The following is a 12,636-nucleotide window of genomic DNA, read 5'->3' on the forward strand; positions in this document are numbered from 1 at the left end:
TCCGCTAGTCAAAATATTTATTTAAATCAACTAGTCAAAACATTTAATTCAATCTGCTAACAGCTAACCACTAACCGCTAATTCTCAAAGAGGGCCTGTATCGTTCAGAATCGTCAAATTATAATTTAATTTTAATCACTGTTGCGCACATGAATCTCCTTAAACAAAATGAAGAGAAAAACAAATCCCCGAACTCTATCCAAGAAAGCCCGATTAATAAAATGTCGGCCCGAAGGCCTTAATCAGGCCTCATTATTTTCTAACAAAATTCGAAAAAATCCAGATTTTAGTCCGAATGTAAAATTCAAATTTGGTCATGAAAAAGTTTAATGCAATCCGATTAAAAGAATCTACATTGTCTAAGTTCGATTAATATTCATTTATATACCAGATATATGCGTTTTAAAAAAAATAATGCTAATAAGTATCGTATAACTAACCCAATATAAATATATAAATATAAAATCTATTAAATGGGTAGCCAACGGTAACTTTAGAGCAACGCTGGAAAAAGAATCTTGAGGAGCCAATAATGAGACACGATCACAGCCGTTGAAAGTTGCCCACAAAAATCCTACGGCTAATAATTCGAGAACAAGAATACGACCGTTGTGTTTGAAGCCTCGCTCTGTTTAAATAAGGCCCATGCCTTCTGCTTATACTTTGTCTTTTCTCAATCTTCGCCTTTCATGTGACAAAACAGAGAGAGATTTGGGAGAGAGAGAGAGAGATTTGAGAGAGAGAGATTCTGGTGTTTCGTAGGTTTTCTTAAAGGGTTTAAGGTGGTGTTTTGTGTATTTCAATGGCTTCAAGACCTGCTGTTCTTCAACAAAACAGAGGTAATATCATTGTCTTCTCTGTTCTCTTTTGTCCATTCTTTTTTGGTCTTGATTTCTATCTATATGTATATTCACACGCACACAAAAGGGGAGAGAGGAGAGAGAGGGAGAGAGGAAAGAGAGAAACATAGAGATTGGGGGAGAGAGAGGAGGGAGAGGGAGATAGAGAGATTGTAAGACGAGAAGGGTTTTTGTGTGAGATAGAGATTGGGGGAGAGAGGGAGAGGGAGAGAGAGAGAGAGAGAGATTGTGAGACAAGAAGGGCTTTGATTTTTTTTTTTTTTCATGTTGCATTCAAGATTCAGAATTTAATTGATTATTCCGAATCTTTGTGAATTTAATTGGGTTTTTTTACTTTGTTTTTGGGGGTTATTTGTTGCTGATTTGTATTATATGACAAAGCAGAGGCCGCTGGAGGAGCAGTAAAGCCTAAGAACATGGCAGGCGGAGAGGTGAGGAATCGTCGTGCACTTGGTGACATCGGAAATCTTGTAACTGTTCGAGGAATTGATGGAAAGAAGCAGCCAATCCCTCAAGCCTCTCGTCCTGTAACCAGGTACTTACTAACATATGATGTATGTTATGTTTCCAGAATTGTTGTTATGTTAGCTGTTTAAATTTATACACAATATCGATAAAGTTCTTGATTGATATTTATTGGGATTTCTGAATTTTAATAATTTTAGCTGTTAAACCCCCTCCCCCACCTCCCCCAATGTTATTGATGAAGTTCTTGAATTCTATTTATCGAATTTTTAGAATCGTTGTTTTTAGCTTTTAAAATCTCAGAATACACACACATTGATGTTGGTTTATGTAATTCATAGACTTCTTGAGTGCTAATTTGTGGGAATGTTATTGTTGTGCAGGAGTTTCTGTGCCCAATTACTTGCTAATGCCCAAGCTGTTGAAAAGAACAAGGTAGTTTTCTTATGAGTTCTTTCATAAAACATGGTTTTCTAATACCTCCATTTGTTGAATCTTGGCTTATACCATCTTGTTTAATTTCAGAAGCAAAGGGCAATTGTTGGGGATGGGGCTCTCGAGGTCAAACACGTGACCAAAGCAGCAGTACCTAAGGCTGTTGTTCATCAAAAGAAGGTCAATGTAAAGCCGAAGACTGAAGATGTCACCGTAATTAGTCCAGACACCGAAGAGGAGGGCAAGAAAGTTGACAAGAATTTAAACAAGAAGGCCACAGAAGGGTCTTCGAAGGAGAAGAAAGGGCAGGCTTTTACATCAACACTCACAGCAAGGAGCAAGGTGTGACAAGTATATGTATTATGTAGATAGTTAATCTCTGTTCTATTTCTGATCATCAATATTGTTAAATCTTGCTAATGTAATCCAACATTTTGTAGGCTGCTTGCGGATTAACCAAAAAACCCAAGGTGCAAATTGTTGATATTGATGCCGCTGATGCCAACAATGAGTTGGCAGCAGTTGAGTATGTGGAGGACATGTACAAGTTCTACAAACTTGTTGAGGTACATTACTATCTTCAACAAATTGATTAAAATTTTGCAATACTATATTGCACAAGACTGACTTATTTAACTCTCTTCTGGTGCAGAATGAGACCATGGTTTTCGACTACATACATTCACAGCCTGAAATTAATGAGAAAATGAGAGCAATTCTTGTGGACTGGCTGATTGAAGTTCACAACAAATTTGATTTGATGCCAGAGACCCTTTACCTCACAATCAACATAATTGATCGCTATCTGGCAAGGAAGACGGTGCCAAGGAAGGAACTGCAGTTATTGGGCATTAGTTCAATGCTCACAGCCTCAAAATATGAAGAGATATGGGCACCTGAAGTGAATGACTTCACAAAAATCTCAGACAATGCCTACACTAGTCAACAAGTGCTTGTTATGGAGAAGAAAATTCTCGGTGGGCTGGAATGGAATCTGACTGTCCCCACTCCTTATGTGTTCCTCGTTCGCTTCATCAAGGCCTCCCTTCCCAATGAACCTGCTGTAAGCATCTTGAACAGAACTTCTGAAACCTTTATCCTAACCTTATAGTAGTACTCTTTTAGTAACTGATTAATGGTGAAATGTGTTTGTATAGGTGGAGAATATGACATATTTCTTGGCTGAACTGGGAATACTGAATTATGCGACGATTCTGTACTGTCCATCGATGATTGCAGCCTCTGCTGTTTACGGGGCACGTTGCACTCTCAACAAGACTCCTTTCTGGAATGATACACTCACATTGCATACCGGCTTCTCAGAGCCACAGCTAATGTATGTTAAATTACAGAGCAATTTCAGTTACTTAGGTGTTTGAGTTTTTATCACAAGTACTAATGTTACATGTGTTTAAACAGGGAATGTGCCAAAGCACTTGTAAGGTTCCACTCATGTGCAGCAGAGAATAAGCTGAAAGCGATTCACAAAAAGTACTCGAATGCTGAGCGAGGAGCTGTCGCGCTGCTTCCACCGGCCAAGGCTCTCTTGACTGTTGCTGCTGCGGCGCCACACTAGTGATCAGAAAAGCGAGAAATTAATATTTAGACTAATACATGTTTATCTCTGGAGTCTGTTGCTCTTAGGAGATGATGACTGTGTGTTCCTATAACTCATTATTTGAATTCTGTTTTATGATGTTCTTCATTCTTTTAATCTGCGTTTCTAGGATTTTCCCATAAATTCTTGGGACAATGAAATGAAAATGAGCTTATAGATATTATTATTACATGTTTGATCCAAGGGAGTTGCTGACACTGTCCCTTCTTAATCTGTTAAGGTTTATTGTATTTACACGCTAAGCATTCCGTAACTTGGTTATACAATCGATATATAATTTGATAGAATTTCGGTAACTTATTAATCGATATATATTTGGTTAAGTAGTGTTGCTAGAATTTTCCGTTAGACTGAGGAGTTTGACGATATGTATGTGTTTAATTAGGATTAATTAATAAATATGTGTTGGTCCTTGTTTGCTGCTTCTTTCACCAACGCTGTCTGCTCTTCTTAATACGTGTGTTTGCCGTTTACGTTACTAACAGATATGGAGTTTAGGTCGGGTCTCTTAACTCTGGAAAATATTTTGTAATTAAAATATTTTCATTATCTATCAGTAAAGTTCTATGGAAAGTTCAGTTGGGTCTCTTAATTCTGGAAAATATTTTGTAATTAAAATATTATAAAATTTAAATTCAGGTTTATGATCCTTTTTATCATTTCTACGTTTTCATAAAACAATATTTTTTTATTAACAGTAAATGAGTGACCGATTCATGATTTTTTGATAAATGAAGAACTTAATATTATTAAAATAAAAATTAATTATTGACAAATTTTAATATTAAAAATAAAATCATACATATCAAACCTATCACTAAACAAATTTACGGGAATACTTATATATGTAAAATTCTAATTTTATTATTAAATCTTATTTCTCGTTACACACGCCTCTGTTTATAGTAAAATTCTAATTTTTATTAATATGGCTCTGTTTGAGAATTAGCGGTTAGCGGTTAGCGGATCGAATTAGCTGTATTGACTAGCTGTTTTGACTAGCTAATTGAATTAGCTGTTTCTCGTAAAACTGTTTGGTAAATAGCTGATTGATTAGCTTTTTCTGACACAAACCAAAACCGCTAATCCAAAAAACTCCTCCAAGTAACTTTTTCAAAATTAGCTTTTTGGATCCAAACCTCTATTTCAATCCGCTAACTACCAAACACCAATACTAGCTTATTTTAGTAGTCAAACCTCTAAAACACCTCAAACTTCTAGTTTTGTCTCAAACCTCTAACTTCCAAACACGGCCTATATCTTATTTCTCAAATCTCTAACTTCCAAACACGGCCTATATCTTATTTTCTCACTACACACGCCTCTGTTTATTTGATTTTGATTTTTAACATACATTTTTAAATGTTCAGATGGTAAAATTTTTAATATGTACTATCAAAAATCAAAACATAAAGAAAGGAAGGGAGCCCTGTGCAAATTTCCAGAATCTTTTGTGATGATATTGTGGTGGTGATAAAATGGTGGCACTTCCCACTTCCCACTTGCCAGTCAAAACAGAAAACAAATAAAGTATAACAAACAAAGTACTACCATATTCGTGTCAGCATCGAAGAAAATATAATAGTATATGTTCTTAGTGGCAACTGGATATACAAGAGGAAAGAGCACATTAGTCATCAGGCCCACTTGGTCAACATTTTCAACTAGAAGGGGCAAAGAAAGTCAGTCCTAGACCACATACATTTTCACATGTTTTTTCTTTCAGCAATACAATATAACTATACAATCATATTCATGTTAAACTATGAGTCTGAAAACTATGAGCCTGTTCAATCTGGGTAGTTTTCGAGTTTTAAACTATTTTCAATTTTAATATAAAAAATATTTATTTATATGATAAATTAAAGACTTAAAATTAAAATAAGTCCAAAATTAATAGAACATATCTCTTCAAATAATTTATTTACTATTATTATATTTTTATTAATAGAATATATTTCTTCAAAATTAAAAAAATAATTTCATCATTCAAGTAAATAACCTACCAAATTTACTTATTATTATTATACTTTTAAAAAATTATAAATTATCTATAATATAAAGATATAAAACAGAAAGTTTAAACTAATCACATATCACAACAAATTATTATAAGTTATTATAAATTATAGTCATTATCTTGAACTCTGCTGCTGTATATATTATATACTTAGACAAGAGAGAAACACATGTGAAACTATGACACTAGCCCATCTTGTTGTTATCTCCTAGTTGTACTACAGTTTAGTTGCCCCCTTGCTATAAATGTATTTTAATGAAAAAGTTGACTAAACTTAATAGCCATCTTTGCAAGAGATCCGGGCAAGACTAATTCTTGAGTATTACCAGGTCCTAACTATCATTATTCCCTTTCCAGTAACCAGCAAAGATTCTAAACTTCCAAAACAGCATGTCAACCTGCTGTTATTAGCATATATGCTAAATTTGATCTACATGCACAATGTTATAACTATGTATGCACAAATTTCAGTAACTCATCTGAACGATTACGAGAACAATGACAATGTCATCTGTGTGTTCGATTGTAATGACACGACATCTGTGGCCTAATATGATGGCCATCTGTGACGAGTCAAAGTAACGACTCAAATAAGTTTAAAACCTTAAAATTTATCCTAATTTAAGTTTGCCTCTCTAATCTTGGAAGAATTACTTTTGACTCGACCAGAATTTACTTAACTATACATTCGAACAAGTAATAGGTACCCGGCTGAAGAGCAGTTAGGACAAACTCGAAAAAAAAACATGGCTGGCTAAGTCTGTGTAGTCAGAGAAACTAGCGACGTCTAATTGTCCCATGCCTGTTATGGCTGCCATTGCGGTTTCCTGGTCTCACATGAGGATTCCTGTGACCAAGTCCCTGCTTAGGAAGATCATGCAATTCCATAACTTGTATTGTCCGCTGTCTCTTGGCTGTAATAAGAAAAATTACAAAGCCTTTTAGACTATGATTTTATATCAGAAATAGGACCAATACAAACCACCTAACAGAACTGCATATATATAAAATCTAGCTACCCAATGAAATTATAACATTAGTGTGATAAAATTGAATGTATGCCTATCAAAAGTAGTCAACATGAATCCTACGGGCCAAAGTACCTAAATCACTGAGAGCCACTCTCTTTAGACTAGTTCTCAAATGTTCCTAACTCCACATTACCTATATAATTATATCTGTTTCAAATATTAGAAATCAAAGGTTAGGAGTAGTAGACAAACCGTTCTGAGCTTCTTGGTATCTTTCCTGGAGTTTCCTCTTTGTTGCTTCAAGTTTATCCTCATCTGAAGACTTTGTTTCCTAGTAAAGCAATTTCAATAACAATCAGATATAAACACTCAAACCTTCAATTAACTCATCATTTAAACATCTAACAATGTGGAGCATACCTTCTGTTTAGGTATGGGTGGCCTTTGGCTTGTTAAGTCTGATTTTCTCTGCAACTTTATCTCAGAAAGAACCTTGTTTTCCAAACTCGGTTTTGCAGGTCTATCAAATCCAGATTTAACGATGGGGGGCTTATTTGGTTTTACTAGTGTTGCTTGTTTATTCATTAGTGCTTCGGCGTCCTTCTTATTAAGCTCTTCCTTTTTGAACTTTGGAGTGGCACCAGAACCACCAAGAGGCTGCTGTCTCGGCTTTGAAATGTTATTTCTCTCCACCCGTGCCTTTCTACCACTTTCAGTGTTTTTGTTAAGTTCCTCACAGTTTTGAGGATCTGTAATAGAATGCATAAAAATTATGAATCCTGGGATAGGACAGAATAATTAGCTGAAGAAGATCCATTTCTAACTTACTTAGTTCATCTTCCAAGCCATCGAAGAACTTTGCTCAAGATAATCAAACAAGAGAGAAAACCTATTTAGCTTAACACCACAAAAACCAGAAGCACAGTGCTTTACTTTGTAAGAAGTATGTAGAAAGTCCTAAAGCGAGTACCTGAGAAAACTCCATTGATGAATCATGAGTAGCAAAGAATGCTAAATCTTCATACGGGGGTGTTGGGAGCCTTTCGTCTTCATCAACAATTGATGGATTCATAGACTCTGGCGTACCACCTTCTAAATCACCTAAAATTCATGTATGTCTTGTATATTAATCTTGTTCTCTAAAAATATATAAGAGCACATTTACATCAGACTTCTGAAAAGTTACCTGCAATAGTTTTTCTCGTCTCCACCCATTCATCTACCAATGCTATCCATACCCTGCAAAGTGCAAACAATAACAATAAGTTTAAAGAAAACCACGGGCTTCCAGAAAAAAGCCGATGCACAATGCCCAACAAAACTAAGTTAAGCATTTTAAATTACACAATCAATTCAGAAAAAAACCTTCCTTGGACTAAAAACATAAAACATTTCTTTTCTTATGAAACATGCAAAGATAAGTTATCTCCTCATGTTGGCAAATATAGTAGGTAGGCTGCATCTAGATAAAATTTAGGCCATTCGCTACACGACCATCTTGGGTTTAGAAGTTCGGAATCGGCATTTCCACAAGGGTAGAAGTTACCATATAGTTTTTATTGCTTAAATATCCAAGCATTGTATCCATTTGAAGTAGGATTGACATGCTGAGATAACAGAAAAGCGAAGGTATTTGCACTTCCCTATAGGTCAAAAGCCAATGATAAAATAAAGTCAAGCTTAAAAACTCTAAGTTCCATCAGCCTAATTCTTAAAATGACCGTGATGGTAACTAACATTTAGAACCACATGACATACTTATATGAACAAAAATGAGATAAATCTGTCCGCAGTTATTCAAACCACTTCAGATTCAATTCAATATTAAAAGCTCAAAAACAGAAACCCTAATTGGTTGACTGAAAAGATATCCGTACCTGAGGAGTTTATTAGCAAGATTCCGTATATCTGTTGAGGGATGCTTACGAACAGCTTTAACTGCCTTTCCAATCTCAGTTACCTGTAAGCACATCATATCCAATAGTGAATTAGAATGGTAAACAAGTTGCAACTGACCCTAAACCAATCGCAAGAACCAACTAAAGAGTTGCAAAAAACAATAAGCTCAAACCTGCAGAACTTCTACAGACAAAGGCATCAATTCAAGCCTCTGCAGTGACTCAAACACTAACGAAGTAGCCTGCCCAAAGTTAAACAATCAAAATAAATTCAACAATTTCAGCAAACAATTAAGCAAACCCCGTCACATAAGATTGACCCAAGTATTACAACTTCAAACAATCGATCAACGGATACATAAAATTAATACAGTAGGAGAAACGAACCTCATTATGGTTCTCTAAAATATCTTTGATCCTCAAAACCTCCCCAAATCTTCGAGATTCCTCTTCAAGCTCATCTGTCAAAGCCTCAGCATCCCTATAGCTATAATCGTTTTCAAACTTGTTCACATTCATCCCACCATTCCGATCATCACTAAAACTCTCCACCTTGCTTTCTTTAGAGCCTTCATCCACCTTCCTATCCTCACTTGCCACACTCAAATCAACACGATCACAACCAACACACTTAGTCAATTTAGATGAGAACAAAGTCTCAGCAATTCGATCTCTTCTAGCCTTAAATTCCTGTGGACAATCAGTAGCAGCAACCAAAATCCCATTTTCAATTATATCAAATATATCAGAACCACTACAAGTCCTGAAATAACTCCTCCACTTCTCAAGATTGTTCCCAGGTTCAAAACCAGCCATCACTCAAACCAAAATCACAAATGCCAAAAAGAACCCAACCCAGATCCTAAAATCAAATTCCAACCAATACCCAGATATCAAAATCCAATCTTTCTCAACTTCCCTTACCACCCACAATCCACAAATAAAACTAACCGACCCCCAAGCTCTGATTACTAGTATTTTTTATTTGTTGACTCCAAAACCAGATTGACTCACAAGATAAGGCCAAAAGCTTTCAACTTTGTAACCTCTGAATAAAGAAAAGCTGATTCTAATCAAAAGCAAAAAAGAAAAACCCAAAAATATCTCAGGATTATAAATAACAATCAAGAAAATTCAAGAACGTTATGGCATGAGGAACATATATATATATTAGATGCATGTATCTATTAGTTATGTATGTGTATCTATCTTCAACAAAAGGGAAGTTACAGCTTAAAATATTCTGATAAAATAACAAGGGGCAGAATAGAATTTTGTAGGTGTGTGTATTGTGTATGTATAAAACAAGAGAAGACAAGACACACACAAGAGGAAAGCCCACAAACAATAAAGATATATTTGTTTATGTAGGCAGGAGGTTTTGCACCAGCAGACCTTCTTCTTTTCCCCCCAGTGAAAAAAGGGCGGTAACCTTTTTCCTTCTTTTAATTTTTCACTGCTGATCAAATTTGTGATGATGGTATCTCAAGTACCAGTTCATATTAAATATAAACTCAGATTATCAAATACTCATGTATTCCATAAATGATGCCCCCATGTTCTTGTTAACTGCACTCATAATAAGATTTAGTACCATTTATGGGGGTCATTATTGATGACATTTTATACCTTTAATGGCTTTTAGTGCCATTTTTATGGCTTATTTTACCATTTTGATGGTCATTGCATTTAATATATTTAATTACGTGTTAAACTCTAAATTATTAAATTTTAATGTGTCTAACCAAAGGATTTTCCTTTGGTTAGATATTTATTAATAATTCTATATTATATATATATATATATATATTTCCTCTCTATTTTTTTTATATATAAACTCTTTTGTTTTTGTTTTTATTAGATTTTCTTGTATATTAATTTATATTTTGTTTGATTGTTTTTTCTCAGGATATTGTGGAAGCGAGCTGTATGGGTATTCTTTTCTCATTCATTTAAGCTTTATTGTCTAAACGTCCGGAGTTATGCTTGCATGGCTTTCGGTTAGATGATAAACTTTCTTGAAAGAAAGAAATCCCAGTTGCGGTTTATTGTATTTCGATACAATTCATCTACGATTATGTAGACCATACAAAAAAAAAAAAAAAAAAATATAAACTCAGATTATCAAATACTCATGTATTCCATAAATGATGCCCCCATGTTCTTGTTAACTGCACTCATAATAAGATTTTTATAAGAAGTACTGTGCATGTTCAGGTGATTTCGGGAACTATAAATATTCACATAAATGATTCGTCTATATCCGCATAAATGAGATTTTAGCCCACATAAATGAGATTTTACACTAATATCTGTAGTATGTATGTGATTTCTAAGAGATTTTGTCGGATTTCATCGAGGCTTTTTTGTCACTTTGTTTATTTTGATTTTTTACTAGCGTTTTAACCCGTCAGAAGTACGGACGTTATATATTTTGTAATTAATTTTTTATAATTTAAATTTTAATAACATTTTATTAGTTTTTTAATATTAATGAATTGAACTTTAATTAAATTATATTAACCAACAGATTATATTTTCTCACAGAAATTTAGTTTTTACAATTTATTATCTATTTAAAAATATTTTTTAGAAAAAATTATGTAATTATTCGTGTTTGTATTGAAATAGAACATGTTAGAATTCGAAAGAGTTATATAAAGGTTCTTGTTAAAAAAAATATTCAAAATTATATATTTATAATTTTATCGAAAGGTATATGTGTGTGATGTTTTGGATCGGTTTAAAACTTGTATTTATTATCAGATAGATTTGTAGTGTTGTAATTTATTTAAAACTTGTACTTATAAAAGATAATTTTTTAGTTTTATAATTGTGTAAGACTTGTACTTATTAAGAAGAGATAGACTTCTAGGGGGATTCTTTTTGTTTTTAACAATATAATAATATAAAAATGACTAAAAAAATATGACCAAACCAAAAAAACATGAACAAAATTTAGGATTACAAATTATACCTATGTTGCTTATTATAGTATAGTATAGATCACTTTAAGTTGATTTTATTTTCTCCCTCCTCTCGTATCTGTATCATTAACAAAAAGAATTTTATAAAAATATTATGCATATTCATGATGATTTTGGGTATTTAATACTCCCTCCGTCCCGTCAGGAAACTTACGTGCGCATGTATTTTGAGACTCTTTCTATAACTTATTTTTAATTTTATTTTTTTTGAATACAAGTTTAAAATTCAAACTTTTTTTCTGAATTTTTTTAAAAAAAATTATATAATGTAAATATAATTTATAAGAGTCTTAAAATGCGTGTTAAAAATAACGTAAATAATCTGATGGGACACAGGGAGTATTTAATTCAGTGATTCCTTTATATTTGCTTAAGTGAGATTTTGGTCCACATATACGAGACTTTATACTAAGATTTGTAGTATGCATGTGATTTGTAGGAAATTTGGTTTAATATGTTTGTTCTTTTCTTGCCACTTTCGTTATTTTGATTTTTTGTTATTTAAAGTTAATTGTTACTCTTGCTCGCTCTCATTTTTTATATGATTTTTTATTATTTAACACACATTTTCATTTTTTTTTATCATTTCTAACTATCCGACACACATTTTAAATTGTATATAATATACAATTTCTTAATTTTACTTTTCAAAATTTTCTTTCTTTTATAAACATATATAAATTAAATTTTATTTAAAAGTATAAAATAAATTACGAAATTACTCTTTATAGAAGGTCAAGTCTTCCCTCCCCAAGAACCAGAGATGGAGTATATTCTAGAAGATTAATTCATGAGGCTCACCTCATAGCATGTTAAGGCAAAATAAATTACTCCCTCCGTCCCATTTTATGTGACCCTTGTTCCTTTTTGGTACGTCCCAAAAAGAATGAACCTACAATACTTACTATTTTTGAACACTACTTTTCACTATTACACCCACTACTTTCTTCCACTATCTCTTTTCTATAATAATATAAACACTATTACACCCACTATCTTCCTCCACTATCTCAAATCTATTATTAAATATTGGTAGGTCCCACCACTTTACCCACTTTTCAACTAAACTTACTACATTTTTCTTAATCTCCGTGAAAGTCAAACCAGCTCACTCTTTTTGGGACGGAGGGAGTAGATCATAGAGTTGAGTAACTAAACAAAATCATTCAAATAAATAAAAATTAAATAAAAATGCGAGAAATCATACATCACTCCTGATATCACGTACTCCCTCCGTCCCACCAGATTCTTTACAGTTTCCTTATTTGGCCGTCCCACCCATTTCTTTACATCACAAAACTTTCCTAAAATAGTTAATGGGTCCCACCACTTTCCCACTTTTCCTTCTTTTTCACACTATTTTTACTCCACTAACTCTCTTT

General features: G+C 33.4%; 2 protein-coding genes across 2 annotated transcripts; one reads left to right on the top strand and one right to left on the bottom strand.

The window, feature by feature from the left end:
- The first annotated feature begins 668 nt into the window (after positions 1 to 668).
- On the top strand, positions 669 to 3,549 carry LOC108214715 (G2/mitotic-specific cyclin S13-7). The gene is made up of 8 exons (XM_017386871.2): positions 669 to 839; positions 1,245 to 1,395; positions 1,709 to 1,760; positions 1,851 to 2,102; positions 2,201 to 2,326; positions 2,413 to 2,823; positions 2,918 to 3,096; positions 3,180 to 3,549. The coding sequence occupies exons 1-8, from the start codon at positions 803 to 805 to the stop codon at positions 3,334 to 3,336; spliced, it is 1,365 nt and encodes a 454-aa protein (XP_017242360.1). The 5' UTR covers positions 669 to 802; the 3' UTR covers positions 3,337 to 3,549.
- Positions 3,550 to 5,863: 2,314 nt separating this feature from the next.
- LOC108214716 (probable mediator of RNA polymerase II transcription subunit 26b) lies at positions 5,864 to 9,607 on the bottom strand. Its single transcript, XM_017386872.2, has 9 exons — positions 8,655 to 9,607; positions 8,441 to 8,509; positions 8,247 to 8,329; positions 7,556 to 7,608; positions 7,340 to 7,470; positions 7,198 to 7,225; positions 6,790 to 7,118; positions 6,622 to 6,700; positions 5,864 to 6,312 (listed from the first exon to the last, which is right to left on the bottom strand). Exons 1-9 carry the CDS (start codon positions 9,081 to 9,083, stop codon positions 6,176 to 6,178), a joined length of 1,338 nt encoding a protein of 445 aa, XP_017242361.1. The 5' UTR covers positions 9,084 to 9,607; the 3' UTR covers positions 5,864 to 6,175.
- Between the last annotated feature and the right edge of the window lie 3,029 nt (positions 9,608 to 12,636).

This window comes from Daucus carota, chromosome 3 (genome assembly GCF_001625215.2).
Source record: "Daucus carota subsp. sativus chromosome 3, DH1 v3.0, whole genome shotgun sequence".
Lineage (NCBI taxonomy): Eukaryota > Viridiplantae > Streptophyta > Magnoliopsida > Apiales > Apiaceae > Daucus > Daucus carota.